The 19,561-nt window shown below is 44.0% G+C and overlaps 1 protein-coding gene across 2 annotated transcripts in view; it reads right to left on the reverse strand.

Annotated features, from left to right (window-relative positions):
* LOC114047147 (LIM/homeobox protein Lhx6) overlaps positions 1 to 9,016 on the reverse strand; it is a 33,676-nt gene extending 24,660 nt beyond the window's left edge. For both annotated transcript variants that reach the window (XM_027867908.1, XM_027867907.1), the window contains exons 1-3: positions 8,948 to 9,016; positions 8,314 to 8,496; positions 7,676 to 7,797 (exon numbers count right to left, since the gene is read on the reverse strand). In XM_027867908.1, coding sequence (XP_027723709.1) covers positions 7,676 to 7,797; positions 8,314 to 8,496; positions 8,948 to 9,016 — 374 coding nt within the window. The remainder of the gene's footprint in view (positions 1 to 7,675; positions 7,798 to 8,313; positions 8,497 to 8,947) is intronic.
* Between the last annotated feature and the right edge of the window lie 10,545 nt (positions 9,017 to 19,561).

Raw genomic sequence — 19,561 nt, forward strand, 5'->3', positions numbered from 1 at the left:
GAGAGAGAGAGAGAGAGAGAGAGAGAGAGAGAGAGAGAGAGAGAGAGAGAGAGAATGAGAATGTAAGGGGGTGGGGCTCACTGACTTAGAACCTGAGGTGAAGGGGCAGGAAAGAGAAACTTTGAGTAATTAAATTGGGAGAATTGCTAGTAGGATGGGTCAATTTAGATGCTGACTTGTTGAAAAGTTCTGACCTCAGAGAGTATTATCCATAACCACTGGCTTAGGGAGGAGTGTAGAGCACTAAGTGATTTTTAAGATCCCTTCCATCTCCAATATTCTGTTTCAACATTCTGTCTTCTAAATTTCTTTCAGCTCTGACATTCTATATTCTAAAAGTGTACTAAAGTCCCTTCCAGGTCTGATATTTTGTTTTATCTTCAAGAAATGTGTGGTTAACATCCATTACTTTACCCTCAGCCTGGGTTATGGCCAAGAGGTTATGGGGGTTGGGGGAGAGGATGAGTAGGAAGGGGAATTGACATGAACCACCTGGTGTAGAACACTGAATCAGAAGACTAGACAGTACTTCTGGGATATAGTGTTCCCACCTCCATTGCTACCCCAGTTAACTATGGAAAACATAAGGTATGGATGCGTAGAACTACTTCACAATGATACCCCCAAAGAAATGTTTATTTAATGTGAGAGGTCAGACCCTCAGAAATCTTACTGATTTTGTTTTGTTGCAGCTTTCATGCTCTATTAATGGTGTGTGTGTGTGTGTGTGTGTGTGTGTGTGTGTGTTTGCACAGAATTCATTGGGGTTTTTTTTTTAAAGAGCTGGAAGGGATCTTAGAGATCAACCACTTTAACCCCTTTACTTTACAGATGAGGAAACTGAGGCCTAGGGAGGAAAAATGACTTCTCTAAGATCACATCAAGTTAGCAGTAGAATCAGGTTTACAATCCAGGTCTACTCATTCTCAGAGCAGTGTTCTTTCCATTACATCTAGTTGTCTTTCCTGGCTTTTGATTCCCTTTTAGAACCTGACTTAAAAGTAGTCCATGGGCAAAAACAAGCTCACATGAACCTGTTCATGAGAAGACACTGGTGGGCCTGCATTCCAACTTGTCTTTTTCTCTCAAATCCCATCTTGTAAAATGAAGCAGCTGAATTCTAATCTCCCTTCCAGCTCTAACATTCTGAGGCTTTGCTATTGGCATATTTAGTCAATTTTCCACTTTCACAGTGCTTTATGGCTCTGTAGAACAAGTGCTGGACCTGGAGACCGGGTTTCAAGGGTTGACTATGACACTAACTAGCATGACCTTAAGCAAGTCAACTAACTGTCTGAGATAAAGGTTTCCTCTCTACAAACTAGAGACAACAAAACTTTAACTACTTACCTAGTTATAAAGAAAAAGCTTTGTAAATTTAAAAACATGGCACTGAATAAATGTTATCCCTAAGGCCCCAAGAGCAAATTGTTCTGGACCAGCAAGACAATGAAACCTCCTGACCCCAGCTGATTTGCCTGCTGCCTGCTACTAGAGTTAGGGTGGGGATGGAAGAGAAAATGGAGGACCACCTTTCTTCTTCCTCCTCCCAGTGGTATACACCTGACATTGATATCATGATTTAGGTTTGCAAAGTACTTTACACACATTATTTCATGTTACATGCAAAGTCTGTGAGGTAGGTAAGGTAGTGTAATTATTATCCCTAATTTATAGATAAGTTGAGAGACATTTGGCACATGAGAGCATGGGGGCAGTTTTGAAAAGCCCACACAAAGCACACGGATTTATTTTTTGAGTTGCAACAAGATTTTAACTGGGTCTGGGCATGAACCTCAATTTGATGATTTGGCAGGGAAGGTGGTGGGGAAGGGAAGGAGAGAACCCAGTCGACCACAGAGCAAAGGCAGAAAATCCAAAGTAGGAGCCGACCAAGCCAAGCGGGGCCCCTCCTTCCAACAGAGAGAGACGCTGCTCTGACAGAGGCTGCCAATCCCTTAAAGTCAATAAACCTGGGGCTGTGAAAACCGAGACCCTAAGGGGTGGGGTCCTCGGCCCTTTGGGAGGATCTGAGGGAGAAAAGCCAGTAACTAAAAGGGTAGGGCTGACAGCAGCTCCACAGAAGAATGCCAGCAAATGAACTGGGGTATATTTTCCCCTCCTCACTTTGAGGCTTCAGGGGACTCTGAGAAGTCTGTGATACCAACATTCTATACCCCAAGCCAGCCAGTTCCAGTAATTCCCCACTATCTGAAAGCAGAGTGTGATCAAGACAGACTGCTCCCTCCCCCTGAGAATCACAGGTTATTGGGGTTAGAAGAGGTCAAAAAGGTTAGAGCTAGAAGAGAACTCAGAATATAGAATGCTAGAGTTCAAAGGAAGGTTAGATCATCCAGGCCAAGTCACTCATTTTGTAGATGAAGAAATCCAAAGATCAGAAGTGGATTTCCTGGTAATTCAGGTAATAAGTAGCCCATAGCATGTGAAAGCAGAGAATGTTAGAACAGGAAAAGACCTTAGAGATACTGAGTGCCAATCCCTTGTTTGACAAATTAAAAAACTGAGGCCCAGAACCTGTAGGGGAAATGGGTAGGGAAGCAGGGAGAGGAAGCAACATGTTCAAGTTTGCATAGAAAATTAATGATTGAGTCAAGATCAGAACCTGGGTCTTCCTATTTCCCTGGGGTATCATAGCCTAGTCAGAGCAAAACATTCGGTAGGAAGAGGGCAGGGAGGGCAAAAGGTCACTCTGGCCTCCATTGATTCCTCTGGGGAAGTTTCCTTTGAGATCTAGAGGGCTGACCTTGGTTCCTCTAGTAGAAGCTACCTAAGGAACTTGGCTATGAACTAGGACAGAGCCTTTTCCATAGAGGGGTAAGAGAATCCTGTTCAACCATTCCCTCCTTCTCACAGAGACAGTTTGTCAAGTGCTTCCTATGCAAGGAATCCACAGGCATACAAACACGTACATGGCATGTGTGCACACACACCTACAGAGATATATTCATTCACCTACACATACATAACAGAATTTGCATACAGAGTGATAAAGATTGAAACTCATACAGGCACACACTTTTTCATACACAGGAACACACATAGTCTCACAGAGACTATTTTATGCACATACAAATTCTCAGAGAAACATACATAAACCTCTTTTTGCATAGACTCAAACACAGAGATGCTCTTATTATACAGAGAGACAGATCTATAGACTCATCCTCACATAAACTCAGAAGCAAAGGTTATAACACAAACAAGCACTTGCATGCTTATTCTCACACAGAGCCAGATATACAAGGAAATATATTCATAGTCATATAAGCACACACTGAACAGGGTTGGGGTTGTGGCGGGGGAGGGGGAGTGGAGTGGGGAAGGGGGGAGGGAGCTGGGGAATGTTATAGAAGAGATTATGGATGCAAGAATGACTATGGTTTTTCAGACATAGGCCCTAACCTACCATTGGAGCCCCTTCTCTTTCCACAGTCAGAGAAAAATGGGTTTCCAACAGGGAGCCAGAAAGTGAATGGGAAGTTTTGTTTCTTCCTGTGCCTGGACAGATGGTTAGGGGTGGGACATGGCACCCCTTCTTCCTATTCCCACACCTATCTTTCACATGCATTAATACAAATGGCATACATTCTCTCATACCTACCCTGATGCACACACATATTCACCACCCCATCTGACACACTGTCATATGCCCTGATACTCGTACACAGACACAAACTCATACTTATCTTTCTGCAGACAACCATACATTGTACCACCTTGTATGCACACACATGCCTAGACATATACAAAGGATCCTAGTACAGATTTATAACTTGAAGAGATCTCAGAGGTCATTTTATAGATGAGGAAAATAAGGTCCACAGAAAGAAATATCTTACACAGGATCACACAAGTATTTAATGGGAAGATCTGGGATTTTAACTCAGGTACTTTGATTCAAAAACTAGTGTTTTTCCCAACACCCCATGCTGCTTTCTCTATATGCCTTAGCATACACGCACATACACACCTTGATGTATATATTCCAAACCACCCAACACATACATACCCTTTTGTGCCCTTTCTTTCATTACCACCCTGCCACACATAATACACACACACACACACACACACACACACACACACACGCACACACGCACACACGCACTGAGTTGTGAAGCAAACCAAGGCTCATTATGCCATAATCCAAATTTGACCTCTGGTCTTTCCCGCCAGATGTTGTGGGGAACCCTTATTCACCCTACAGACCCCCAATCCAAGGGGCCTAGTGTTAAAGTCACTGGAAGCAACTACCACCAACACCAAGGAGTTTTTCTATGGGTATATCAAGATGATACAAGAGAAGGCACCAACCCCTGTACTATCTTCTCTTCCTACAACTCAACTTCCCTGGTTAATCTACTTTATAGATCATTCATTTTAAAGACCCCCATTCTTAAATAAGGCACCTGGTAAATGGGTCGGTGAGTGGAGGCCCTGTTCTGCTGGGTGACATTGGTCAAGTCATTCCCCCTTTCTGGGCCTTGTGTGTAAAATTTGGGTGTTAGACTATAAAATCTCTAATGTCTCTACCAATTCTAGATCCTATGACAACCAACAAAGGCCATAATGGCACACTTCTGTGATATGCATACCAAAAGCCAGCAAGAGCCTCCTGGAAAGGTAGACAGAAGTCAGGGGGCTGTGGAAAAGGCAGAGACTAGATGACTCTTAGAATGCAACCTTAGCCCTTTGACCTTGGATGTTTCTTCAAACCCATCCACAGAATCTTTGTCCCTCTCCTCAGAGTCCTCCTAGCTCCAAAGACATGTTTTTTACAAAAAGACTCTCCTCAATCTCTCTCCCAATTTCAATCCATCCTCCATTCAGCCACTAAAGTGATTTTTCTAAAATGCAGGTCTGGTCATATCATCTGCCTATTCAATAAACTTCAGTGGGTTTCTATTGCCTCTAGAATCAAATAGAAAATGATCTATTTGTCATTCAAAGCCCTTCATAACCTAGCCTCTTCCTACCTTTCCGTTCTTCTTACACCTTAACTTTCTGATACGTATTCTTTGATCCAGTGACAGGGACCTCCTGGCTGTTCCATGAACAAGACACTCCTCTTAGCTCCAGGCATTTTCTTTGGCTGTTCCCCATGCCTGCTTGCTGACCTCCCTGGCTTCCTTTAATTCCCAACTAAAGTCTCACCTTCTACAGGAAGCCTTCCCCAACCTCTCTTAATTCCACTGCCTTCCCTCTGTTAATTATCCGTTTATCAATATATGGCTTGTTTTATAAATATTTGTTTTCATGTTGTGTCTCCCACTAGATTGTAAGCTCCTTGAGAGCAGAGATTGTCTTTTGTCACTTTTTTTTTTTTAGTATCCCTGTCGCTTAGCACAGTGCCTGCTGGCACATAGTTGGTTGCTTAATAAGTGATTATTGATTGACTCTGGGTAAGTCACTTGCTTTCTCTGAGCGTCAGCTTCTTCATTTGTAAAATAAGGAGATTTGACTAAATGATTTCCTAAGTCCCTGCTACCTCTAAACTCTGAAAGTCACTTCACTAAGTCTTTTATTATTTGGGAACAAGATAACAATCCTATTGGTAGTACTGTGGTATACTGGAAAGATTACAGGATGTGAAGGCAGAGAACCCAAGTTCAGTTCCCAGCTCTGTCACTCAAATCACTGTCTCCGACCTTGAATAAGTAATTTAGGTTTACTGGGCCCCAGTTTCCTCATCTGTAAAATGAGGGGGTTGGACTAGATGACTTTGAAGGACCCTTCGAGCTATAAATATATGCTCCCATGTTTCTACCAACATCGCAGAATTGTTGTGATAAAAGTACTTTGACTATCATAAAGGGTATTTACCATTATTATTACTATTATTATTATTATTATCATATCATCATCACCACCATCATAATCCTGAAAGCCTGGGTAGGGGTGGGTGTATGTGGAAGGGAGGATCCTTTCAGTTGAAACCAATCCTTCACTAAGGTGGGGAGAAGCCTCCTCTTTCCCTCATCTGCTAATTTGTAGTCAAAAGAAGGAGGCTGTGTGTTCCAGAGCCTGACTAAAATGCCACCCCTCCCCCAATCTCCCAGCTTCCCAACAGTGGGGGTGGGGCAGGATTCCAGGATCCTTCCTTCTGTGAGTGAAGGTAATTCTCTTTTCCTGGGTTACTCAGTTCCATGGGTATTGGGTAGCCCAGCTATCCCTTCCCCATGTAAGGGCCCTGCCCTATGAGAGACCTCTTCCCCAAAGGGTGACCCTTGTCACAGTTAAAGTTGAGACCAACCTTGCCCAAGGAACCACAGGACTGGATTTTATGATATAGTGAAAAGAGCATGGAACTTGGAGAAAGGCTGATTTGGATCCCAATCCTAGTTCGGACAGTCATTGGCTTGGTGACCTAGAACAAGCCACACTTTGGGCTACAGTTTTCACATACATAAAATGAAGCTGGACTAAAGTCCTTTTCAGCTCTAACATTGTACATCTTAAAAGTCCCTTCTAGTGGCAACATTCTATGTCTTAAATTCCCTGTTAGTTTTAGCATTTTGTAGTTCTTTACTCTTTCACGGGAGGTGGGGGGATGGGGGGGTAAGGACAGAAAAGAAGATGGGATGTAGACTAACCCCTAGGCCCACCAAAATACTCTGCCTTTCAAATACTGGCAAGGAGAGAAGTAGTCCGAGTGGCTGAAGCTGGTAGCAGAATAGATTTATTATAGGTGGAGGTTGAGGTTGCTGGGGTCTTAGAGGAAAATATCTTCTCCTTTCCTCAGGGCTCCCTTCACACTCCCACAACATTTAGCCCTCTATAGAGATCTTTTTTGGGGGGTGGGGGAATGGAAAACAATAACCTGTGCTGACTTCAGGTGAAGGGATTAACACCTCTTTCTCCATTCCCCTCCTACAAATAGGTCCCCCTGTTCTCTGACATTTCAGAGTCCTTGGCCATTCACTAGAGCTGTGGGTTCTCAAGGATATAAATTTGCCAAGGGTGGAAAGAGTTGACTTCATTGGTCCATTGCAGCAACCAGAGGGAGCCTGGGACTCCCAAATTGCCAAGGTCTTTCCTCTCTGGACAGACCAAAATCCCGTACTCCCAGGTCTCTGTGACTGGTTCATGCATTCGCTGATCTCCCTCAGGAGGAAAGAGTCAGAGCCCAGCAGAGAGAAGGTGCCTACCAAGTGCCAGGGGGAGCTCCAAGGGAGACCCTCCCCTCCCCCCTCCATTGGGTCACCAAATGGAGCGATATCATCACTGTCCCATTCCCTAATCAGTCCCATGAAGCAAAGCGATATGGAACTCCCTCTGGGTGGCCGACTGGGGACCCCTTCCTCCAATTCAGGCATCCTTTTTCAGGTGTTGCTTTACAGGCGTCACCCTTCCTTTTTCTACACTGCTCTCTCCACGAGTCTCTGTGACCCCAGCGACTACTGCATAACTGAGTTGTCTGTCTCCACAAGCGGGTCCCTTCTAGCTTGGGAAATTGGCTGAGGGCACTGCTGGGACGGCTGCAGTTTGCCCCCTCCCCTGTTTTCTCCCCAGGACGCAGAAAGCGGGTGGAAGTACCCTCTCTTTAGGCACTCGGCGACATTCCCAGCCCCCATCCCAATCTTAGCTCCTTTTTCCCAGAGCTCCCAGATTCAATGATCGAGGCCCCTCGCTTTCCGGGCTCCTCAGTTCCTACCTGAAATAGTCCATTTTGCAGAAGATTTCCTTGTTCTTAATGTAGCAGCTGTTCTGCTGCCGAAGTGACGTGCGACAGACAGAGCATTCCAGGCATCGCACGTGCCAAATCAAGTTGTTGACCTGGACATCGGAGATGGGGGAGAGGAGGATAGAAGAAGAGAAGAAAAGAGAGTTGGGACTCAACTTGGTCTTCGATGTCCCAGTCCTTCCCTGCTTCCCCGGCTGCTCCCAACTCCCGGGAATAGTGTCCGGTGCAGAATGGGGGAAGACGGAAAGGCAGGCCACTCAATCTACTTTTCATCTGTCTTCCAGGCCCAGGTTCTAGACCCTGCTCTGTCGCTAACTCGTTATGTGACCTTGAACAGTCAAGTCACCTACCCTCTCTACCCTCAGTTTCTTTCTTCCTTTTTCAAATTAAAGTATTTTGACCAGATTTAAACCCCCCTCCTTTCCAGCTCTGATCTTATGTTTTAACATTTTATATTCTAAGTTTCTTTCCAGCTTTGACGTTCTCCGTTCTATCGTTGTGTGTGTTCTAGGGTCCCTTCCAGCTCATTCATTCTATGTTCTAAGGTTCTTTATAGTTCTAACATTCTATGTTTCACCTCCACATTCTCCGACTGTAAGTGCACATACCTTGAGCAGGTAGCGATCGAGAATCTCGAGGCCGCAGCTAGAACATATGTTTTTGCCTGCGGATGGCACGGAGGAGGAGGCGGAGGGAGGTGAGCAGACTGAAGGGGTGCTGGGCGTGCATGGGGAAGAGCGTCCCTCGTCCTTGTCTAGGCCCCCGGGCAGAGCATCTCCGTCCGACTGAGCCTGCGAGAAAAGAGAGGAGAGGGATACGACTGAGTTGGGATTCAAGAAGCCAGTAAGAAATGCCCCCTCCCCTTTAACCACATTCCCATTTGGGTGTGGGAGGTGGAAAGGGTGGGGTGGAGATATCAGGACAGTCCCCCTTAGTCTTCCTTGGTTGGACTTTGCCCTCCACGCGTCCTCTGGAGGAACTGGAGGTAATCATACCAGACCCAGACGTCACTCACTTTGAGCGGGACCAGAGACCAAAGTCTTCCCGATTGGTGAAGGGGGTCTGTTTTCGCTGTTCCATCACCTCTCCCCCGAGTCAAGGGAGATTTGTCTCAACGAAATTTCTCCAGTTCACCCACCCCGAGGAGCCAGGAGTGGGGAAAGGGTGGAGAAAGGGGTGCGGGAGCTACGGATTTGTGTCTGGTGGGGAGTAAGGACCGAGAAGACCTAGGGCCCAGCTTACCATGCTGGGCGGCGCGGTTCCCTCCAGGCAGCGGGAGCTGGCTTTACAGCCGGGCCCTGGCTGAGCCATCACCTTGAGGGGAAAAGACAGAGAGCGGCAGTCACACGCAGCGAGTGAGCAACGGCCAGGAGCCGGCTGTGTCCGCGCTGCGCCTTCCCGCGCCCCCTATATAAGCCGCAGCAAAACAATACCACAGAACTTTCCAACGGGCATTTAAACCCTTCCCTACAAAAGCGGTGTCTCTTTAATGAAGCAATTTGAATTTGGATGGAATTTTTTTCTCTCCCCCCCTCCCTCCCCGCACTTAACCCATGGCTCTTGAAGTAATCGCTCCGTTCCCCTGCAATCCACAGCTCTGAAACACACAAACTACCTGCAATTAGAAATTGTCGTAAATGCCCGAGATAAGAGGTATGGAGGGTGTCAATTCCAGCTGTCAATCAGAAAATGGATCAGACCACCCAAAGAATTGCAAATTTGATTTTTTAATGGTAGTAATTAAAAATCGAATTTTTCTTCTCCTCCTGCCCCCCTCCTCTTGCCCCCCGTCTTCTCTGGTACAAAATGCAGTAAGGGAGAAAGAGAGAGAGAGGGAGAGAGAGAGAGGGAGAGAGAGAGAGAGAGAGAGAGAGAGAGAGAGAGAGAGAGAGAGAGAAACCTAAGAGGCGGACCCGCACCGCGAAGCAGCCGAATGGTCCCAGATTTCAGCAGAGCGGGCGCAGGTTCAAGGTCTCTTTGGAAGTAGGGGTGGGGGCGGTAAGAAAGGGGGTAAAAAGATAAAAGGGAGAAAACAACATAGATAAAGGGGAAGGGGGAAAACCACCCGCCCCCACTCCACCCCCTTCCCCAACCGAATCCTTCAGCAGCTTGGTATTCAAGGCTCGGAAAAGGGCAGCGGCTTTGGAATTCTGAGCGTTGCATCTCCACAACCCCTCGGCGCATTTGGGTTATTAAGCCCCTATTCAAGCAGACAATACCGAGCTCCCCCCGTCATGATTCCCTGCTCTTGGCTAAATCGCTTTTTTTAAGAAATTCCTCAAACATTTGCATAATGTTTGCCTTTTTTTCCCCCGATTTCTTTTTGGGAGCCCCCCCCCGGCCGGCTCCCTCCCGGGCTCCCCCGCCTGTCTCTCTTCCTCCCTCCCCGCAACCAACCCACTCCCCCACTGGCGAATTCTCTCTCTCCCCTTAGTCCCCCCCGCCTCCCCCAAACCCTGGGCTCTCGGCGGGCCGGGCGCTCCTTGGTTCCCCTGTATCCTAGTCACGTTACTGAGGGGGACCCGAGCTGAAGGCGCTAACTCTCACCTGGTCGGCTGGGACCCCTTCTGAAGGGAGGCGACCGCCCGCGGGCGCTGGGGCGGCGCAGTTCTCATGCTTCCAGTACATGGGCCCCGGCGAGCGGGTGGGGGAGAGCAACGGCAAGGAGCAGCGAAGGACAGGAGAGGAAAGGAGAGCCAGCCCAGCAGGCTGCAGAGCCCCGCACCCCCGCCCCCTCACACAGCCGGGGTCCCCCCAACACCCCCGCCCCACCTTCAGGCTCCAATCCCCACGGGCAGACAAGTACAGTCCCAACAAACTTGGAAAGGCCCGTGCCCCCGCCCCTGCTCCTCCTTTGCTCCTCCTGCCCTTCTCTTCCTCCTCCTCCCCTTCTTCCCCTTCTGCCTCTTCTTCCTCCTCCTCTTGTTCTCCCCTCTTTCTCTCCTCCTCTTCTTCCTCTGCCTCTTCTTTTCTGCTCTTCTTTTTCTCTCCTCCTCTTCCTCCTCTTCTTAGCCTTCTCTTCCTCCTCCTTTCCTTTTTCCTCCTCTGTTTCTCCTCCTTTCTTTTTTCCCTCCTCCTTTTTGTCCTCTCTTTTTCCTCTCCTTCTTCCCTCTCCTCTTCTTCCTCCTCTTATGGAAGTGACAGTTGTTTGATTCTCCACTGGGTTCAAGAAGAGTTCCGGCCTGACCAATCCCTGCCAAGAAGAAAACTAGGCACAGACACATACCACACATACATATATATACGGACATATAGATCTACACATCGACGTAGACTATACATACATATATGTGCAACCTCCTGCCACCATATATACTCACCCTTACATGTACACACCATGCATGTTTTCCATCACACACATTTGCACATACACCACATTCACAAACATACTTAACTCATGCTCATACTGCTGCCATATATTGTCACCCTTAAACATATACACCTAGTGTGTGTCCCACCACAGACATGTTTGCACACACACACACTCATACTCTCTCACCATACAAAAACACATACACACACACGCCATAGAGGCATTCACACCCTTCTACTATGCAACACACTTAGAAGACACATATAAATGTCCACACTGATACACACAGTTTCCCCCCACCCCCATAGGCTGGCACTGACTGTGACTAAAACTAAGATACCTCAGGCATAGAGGCTTAAGGTCAAAGGGCTTGGAGCACCTTCCTCTGGGCCCTTTCCTGGCAAATGGGGAGCTCCAAGAATCAGGCTAAGGCTAAGGAAGATCAGACCTGATCTCCCCACCCCACCCCACTTCCTTACAAGGCTGGGGGAATGAGGGGAGGTAGGGCCTGGGGGTCCCAGGGATTAGAGTAGGGAACTTTGAGGTACAGCCCCCCCCTTCCCTTTTCCATCCTCTGCTTGCATCTCTCTAGGGAAACTGCTGAAGGCTGGGGGATGGAGCTATTCTCTGTTTCTGTGTAAAATAATTCTCTGCAACTCTCCCTTGTGGAAACTAAAGCAATTACAGGCCCCGAACCTGGTGAATACGGATATAGACATATACAACCCCCTAAGGACATACATACACACATGTTCCATATATCCCTATACACTACCACCCTACCTACACCTTGACTCTCGGGACAGAGACAATCTTCCAACCTACAAACCTCATCCTCAACTAACTCTTCACACCCCTTAGAAGAGAGATATACTCTCACTTCTTTCTCCCAACCCGTCCTATATACATAGGATGCACATACACATATTTACAAAGCACAATAATTACCTCTACTCTCCCTTGTGGATACACTTATACCTATAACTTCTCCCCAAACAGGTAAACCCATAAATACATTCCTTTCAACACACTCATACATGTACCCATATATGCACAAATGTATACCCTTCCAGAATCACTAATTTATATACACACTGCATCTATAGATACAGCCACATAACATACCTCTATACCATCTTTCTATATGGAGAAACTGCCTCATTTATGTTCACATCTATACACATAATTCAGAGATATACCCAAACATATATACAACTTAGTGACGCACCTTCTTGTACCATTTACACTGATACAAATTTACATATGTATATATATACATACATACACACACGCATACATACACCCACACCCACATATGTAGACACATGCCACCGATTTACTGAAACATCGATATATACAAACACTGCCATCTCTACCTGTTGAAATCTTACCTATTCTTCTAGATACAGGTCAAATGTTTTTCCTCCAGGAAACATTCTTTGATTCTCTCCCCTCCTTTCAAATAAGTTTTTCTCCCTCCTTTCAATTCCCATGGCATTCTGTTTATACATTCATTACAAATTCATCACACTTTACTTTCTGTATTATACATATTTGTGTCTATGTCTTAATCGACTAGATTTTAAGCTACTTGAGGACAGGATTTGTCTTATATAAATTTTTCATCTTTCTCAGTAGTATATTGTTCACTATGTGCTAAGTGCCTGGCACATTTTAGGCACTTCATAAATGCTCATTGATTGATTACCAGTTGGTGCTCAATAAAAGCTTTTAATTGAATATAAATTGAATTCCATTCCAGACTGATTCCATTCTATCCTGTCCTATCCCATTTGTTCCAACTTATCCTATATAATTCCATCTCATTTTATCATATACTATCTCGTGTCATCTTATCCCATTCTATTCATTTCATCTCAAGCTATTTCATCTCATTTCTATAAATATTTGCTGCAAATCTGACGTGTACTTAGGCCTAAACAGAGGAGGTCTATATTTATGTCAATTTGAGGGAGGTCTCTAGTGGAGTGCCCCATGGGCACTTGACACCATTCTATCCTTGACACCATTCTATTCAACATTTGGATCAATGACTTGGATGAAGGTGTAGATAGCATTTTTATCAAAGACACAGATTACCAGAATCTGGCTAGAATAGCTAATTGGCTAGATGACATAACTGGAATTGAAAAAAGATCTCAGAAAGCTAGCAGGATGGGCTGAATTTAACAAGATAAAATTTAATAGAGATAAATGTTAAGTTGGGAACCCAAATGTTTATTTGGGTTCAAAAATTCAGTTATACAGGATAAAGGAGACAGAGTCAGATACAATTTAATGTGAAAAAACCTGGGAATTTTCATGAATTGAAAACTCAGGACAACTTAGCAATGGGATATGGTTGTCAAAAAAAAGTATTGTCATTAATAGAAGCATAGTATTCAGAATGAGGGTGGTGGTCATTCATGGTCAGATTACATCTGAAATCAATTAATAAACATTTACTGGGGACAGCTAGGTGGTACAGTGGATAGAGCACTGGGCTTAGAATCAGGAAGACTCATCTTCCTGAGTTCCAATCCAGCCTCAGACACCTACTGTGTGACTCTGGGCAAGTAACTTATCCCTGTCTGCCTCAGTTTCCTCAACCGTAAAATGAGCTGGGGAAGGAAATGGAAAACCACTCCGGTATCTTTGCCAAGAAAATCCCAAATAGGATCACAAAACTTCAGAAACAACTAAACAACAATCCTTTATTTGGGGCAGCTAGATGGCACAGTGGATAGAGCACCAGCCCTGGATTCAGGAGGACCTGAGTTCAAATCTTACCTCAGACACATAAAACTTACAAGTTGTGTGACCCTGGGCAAGTCACTTGACCCCATTGCCTAGCCAAAATAAATAAATAAACATTTATTAAGTACCTCCTATGTGCCAGGCACTGGGATCTTATGTTCAGTTCTAGGTATTTAATTAGAAAGGACATTTGCAATATAAAGTGTGTCCAGTGGTAGACAACCAGGATGGTTGGTGACTGGACTTGAAGCCATGCTATGTAAAGATTAGTTGAATAAACTGGGGGTGTTAGCCTGGAGCAAAGAAAACTTAGGGTTTAGGCGGTGGCTATTTAAGGATTACATGGAGGAATGATTAGTCTTGATAAATTAGGTCCTGAAAGATAAAATTCAGAAAAATGGTTCAGAGTTACAGAGATGCACTTTTTGGTTTAATACAGAAGGGAAAACAGCTTCTTAGCAATGAGAGATACTTAATCCTGGAATTAACTATCTCAAAGATAGAGAATTCCCTAACAGAAGCTGTTTGACTGCATCAGGTGTGTTATAAAAAGAAGTCATGGGATGTCCACCTGGGGAGGAGGAAAGGAGGGAAAGAAAGAGTCATACCTTTTCCATGGCCACACTCCTCCAGAATAAGTGGAAGCGGTCTCAGCTTGTATGTGAATTTCTTTTGGGTCAATAGCTGTGGACAGAAAGCAAGTTCACAGACAGACAGAGCTGAGATGCCCTATAAATGGCAGTCTATGGACTCTTGAGTCTTCTGGATGGTGAATTACATAGCTCTTTCTCTAGATGAGAAACTCATTCCTAAGAATATGTGCACACAAACCCCTTCTCCCGAGCCACCTCTTTTGCTCTCACTTTGAACACATTCGTTTTCAAACTTTAATTTTTCCACTTTAAAATATGTGTGAGCATTAGGGTTGTATTAGCATGTGAGATCGTATAAATTTTTAAACTATAGCATTCTATGTTGTAGGTTCTAGCATTCTCTTTTTCAATGTTCCTTCCAGTTTTGCTTTTCTATGTTCTTTCTATGTTGAGGCCCCTCCTAATTCTAAAATCCATGTTGGTTTATAATCTTCATACTCATTCATTCTTTGAGGTAGATGGGGTAGGTATTCTACCAGTTTGACAAATGGATAGTCTATTCTAGATCTAAAATCTGGATTCTGGATTATAAATTCCTGGTGGGGAGAAACTGTGTCTTTTGTATTCTCCACAGAATCAAGCAGAGGGCTATGTCCATAGAAGGTGTTTAGTAAGTACTTTGTATCTCAGAATCAATGAACTTCTGGCTGAAAGATCTCTCCTAAATGACTGGGCATTTTATCCCACTGTCCTGAATAGACTATATATGCCATGAGGTCAGAGACCATGTCTTCGTATTCTGGGGACAGGGCCTCACACGACAGATTAATAGATTGAATGAATGAATGAAAAGGTATTTAAGTCCCAGATTTGCTACTGGTGATCATGGGCAAGTCTCCTAACCTACTTCAGATTTCAGTTTCTTCATCTGTCAAATGGGCATAATGCTTGCACTGCTTGCCTCCTAAGATTGTCATGAAAAAAGTACTCTGGCCATCAAAATGTGCTCTGGGATTACTCGTTGCTGAATTGAACTGAACTTTATCTCCTTAGGAGCCTCATTTCCAGACAAAGCTCCTCTGGGACCCAGGCCCAGGCCTGCAGGCCTCAGGCAGGGGGCATCTCCTAAGATAGAGTCGGCTTTAGGTTTGTGATCTCTCCCAGAGGATTTCTAGTGAAATTTGACCCCATTGGCATTTCAGCAGTCATTCCCCTCCTCCCTGCCTCCCACACACTGAATTTGTACCATGGAGTTTGGGGCTTCATTAGTAATCGGATCAATCCATGGGAGAGCCCCCAGCAGTGGTTCCGCCTCTGAGTAATTCTAGGAAGGTAACATGAGCTGCAGGAGGCGGCTGAGCCATCCTCACGTTTATTACCTTTGACAGCTAAATTGGGGAGTAGAGAGGAAATCAGATGAAAGCCATTTCAGAAGAAAGACCAAATACTAAATTTAAACATCCAGGTTGGGACAAATAGGCAAACAAATCAGACAAACTCCCAGAAAGACACATACCTCAGCCTAAGACATCATCCTTACCTAATCTTTCTCCTGAGCTCTATCTGCCTACTGGACAAACTGCCTACTGGACGTTTCTAACTGAATGTCTCAAACTCATTACGTCAAAAACGGAACTCATTATCTTTTTCCTAAAACCTATCCTTGTTATGAACTTCCCTATCACCACTGAAGGCTCCACCATTCTTCTAGTCACAAGCCTAGCTAATGTCATCCTTGATGCTTCATTCTCACTCATTTCACATATTAAGGTGCTTACTGTGTGCTAGGCATAGGGCTAAATCTTGCTCCTACCTTTACATCTCTCATATATATCCCCCTTTCTCCATTTATGTAGCCATACTATGTGGCTACTATGGTGAGGATATATTTGAAAAAGAAGGTGATCTGAATTCTGAAGCTCTAAGCCACTAGTGGTGATTCCTAGAACAAGAATTCAAGTAGAATGGGGTGGTGAGCAACAGGGATGAAGTATCCAGTGAGGAAGATGAGCAGAAATGTTGTTCTAAATAGCAGCCGTAGGATGTTTTCCCTCCCCTTCTAACTTTTTTCCTTTGTTTCCTGATATATCTTGTTGCTGTGGACCCTGAAGCTGGGTGTAGAGGGGCTATGGAAGGGTAGGGAATGAAAGTAGCCCCCCAGAATGAGATTGGCTAGCAGGAATAAGTGTTAATGCATCTATGCTCATTTGTATGTAAAGGAGGTACATATGTCTGGCATTTGTTTGTTGAACTGCTTGTATTTGGAAAACCCAAAGACTCTTAGCATCCTACTCTCAGTCTCTTCTAAAATACATTAAGAAATTAATTGTCCTTGTATTTTTTTGTTATGCCTTAAAACTCGTTTTTTAAATGCAGTTGGTGTAAAAAAAAAAAGAAAAAGAAAATGAAGGTGATGCTAAAAGCAAAACACAGAAATAAAATCAGATTAAAAAAGAAAAAAATGAGATAACCCTACTATTACTGAAGTGAATCCTCTATTTTCACTCTTAATCACTTATTTCCTTGTCTCTTCCAGGACATCACCCCCTTAATCATCTCTCATGCATACTCAGTCTCTTCCCTTTTCCAATGGTCCTTTCCTATTCACCTACACACATGCTCAGATCTCCGTAATTTTTTTTTTAAAAAGCCTTTCATTAGCCATGTTAAACCATCCAATTACCATTCCATCTCTATTCTCTCCTTCACTGCTAAGCTTCTTTAAAAATTTTAAACCCAATGCTTCTATTTCATCATTACCTACTATCTCTTCAACTCTTACAATCAGGTTTCTACCCTAACCATTTATTGAGACAGAATTCTAAGGCTATCAATGATGTTCTCCTATTCCCCAAATCTAATGGAACATCTTTTTTTCATGCCTCATTTTCTTCAACCTCTCTCCAGCCTTCTGGCCCCAGTCTGAACTTTTCCTCTGGACATTTTCTGCTCCCTCAGCTTCACAGTCATCATACGCTCTTTATTTCCCTCTTACCTCTCTAATCAGTACTTCTTTGGTTCCTGGTCCTTTTACAACTTTTACATAATGTGCATGCTCACCACGAGTTTGTCCATGACCCTCCTCTTTTTTCTCTACACTGAAATTCATTCACTCCCAGGCTTCATGCAAATCTCAATACTATTGTATCTAGTGCTGATCTCTTCAGAGTTCCACATTCACATATCCAACTGCCTGCAAATCATCTTTATCCCGATGTTTCTCTCACCAGTGCTTCAAATTCAACATGTGCAAAACAGACCTTGGTATTCTTCTCCACAAAACTGCTTCTCTTTCTGATGACTGTTTCCCCCCCATATGCACTATGATTCATTCACCCATGCCTATAACTTTGGGGTTACATTGAATTCCTCCCTCTCCAGTTCCTATTCTATCATTTACTAGGCTCTGTTGATTCCATCTTCTCAATATCTTGATATTTCCATTTAGTTCTGTGCTAAGCCACAGGGGACCAGAGGCAGTCTTCAGAGCAAATCCATCAGAGATTCCAAGTCCTTGGGAATCAGAGGTACTAGAGGGCTTGTATTTTTAGGGGCTCAGAGACCAGGAGCCCAGCACTTGATCTCCTGGCAGAGTATCTTTTGGGTGCACTTCATCTTGGGATGATGCTTCAGGACTCAGCATCCAATGTGAGTTCAGGCCCAGGAGAACTTGTTATCTTCACTCCCTAGAGCCATCAGATCTCCAGTCTTTGGAGTAACAATTGAGGGAAGTTGATGTCACTGTACCTGGACTGCTGCTGTTTTCAGTCATTATAAGCCCCCTGCAGGATGGGTCCATAATCAACTGGCTATTTCCCCATACATGGCTGGCAAACTACCACACCTTGTTCCTCAAATCCTTGTGGTTCCAGAATTACCATCTACTAAGGTGAAAATCCTTTGGTTCCTGCCATCTCTCCCCATCTTCTCAACTCTAGTCACCTCAGCCCTGCCCCTCCATACACCATATTCTTCTCAGCTCCTCCATTAAAAAAAGTACTGCTAACTTTTGTTTTACATCACCTTCATTTTCAAATATATACCTCTTCTTCTGCTACCCAGAGGACCTAGACAACTTGAACCAAAGAAAAAAAAAAAGAAAGGAGAGGGTGAAACAGACCAACAAAATTAACCAATAGTCAGCCTAATTTTATAATCTATTCAATATTCCACACCTGTGGTTCCCCAGCTCTTCAAAGAAGGGAGGGAGGGAAAGAAGTACATTTTTTTTTTCTTCTCTGGGGCCAAGCTTGATGTTTGTTGCTCTTGTTGTTTGTTCTTTCCATTTATAGAGTTGTAGTCATTGGGTATATCGTTTTCCTGTTTCTTCTAACTTTACTGAGTTTTTTTGTGCTTTTCTATATTTTTCATATTTATATTTTCTTACAGCATAGTAATCATTTATCACTTCTTGCTCAATCTCCAGTCTGCACTACCTCTACATCAGCTGCTTTGGCCACATATGTATGATTCTGTCCTGAGAAATCCCTGCTGATTATGGGTCCCTGCCTGGGACCACCATTATCTTAAGGAGACCCAGTCACACTGCCCACTTCATTCCCCACCCCCAGTTTTTAGTCCCCCTTTATGTATTTTTTCCTTTTCAGAACGTAAGCTCCTTGATAGTAGGGACTATCTTGCTTTGATTTCGAATCTCCAGTGCGTAGCACATAGCAAGATCATAATAAATGCTGTAGCATTAATAATCTATATCTATCTCTATCTGACTCTTTCTTTCTTTTAAAATTTAATTTTATTTATTTGTTACATTTTAAGTTCTGAACTGTCTCCCTCCCCCCTAGTGGCCTAGAGAAGGCCACCATTTGACACAGATACATAAATATATGTAAAACCATACATACTATGCATACTTCTATTTCTCAGTTCTTTCTCTGGAGGTGGATAGCATTTTCCTTCATAGGTTCTTTGTAGTTGATTTGAATATTTATAATACTCAGAATAACTTGGTTGTTCACAGTTATTCTTTGAACAATATTGCTATCACTGTATACATTGTTCTCTTGGTTCTGCTCATTCATTTCACTCTTCATTATTTCATGCAGGTCTTTCCATGTTTTTCTAAAATCAACTAGTTCATCATTTCTTACCGCACAGTAATATTCCATCACAACCATATACCACAACGTCCTTCCTTCCTTCCTTCCTTCCTTCCTTCCTTCCTTCCTTCCTTCC

This window comes from Vombatus ursinus, unplaced genomic scaffold, assembly GCF_900497805.2.
Source record: "Vombatus ursinus unplaced genomic scaffold, bare-nosed wombat genome assembly UNPS02014786.1, whole genome shotgun sequence".
Taxonomy (NCBI): domain Eukaryota; kingdom Metazoa; phylum Chordata; class Mammalia; order Diprotodontia; family Vombatidae; genus Vombatus; species Vombatus ursinus.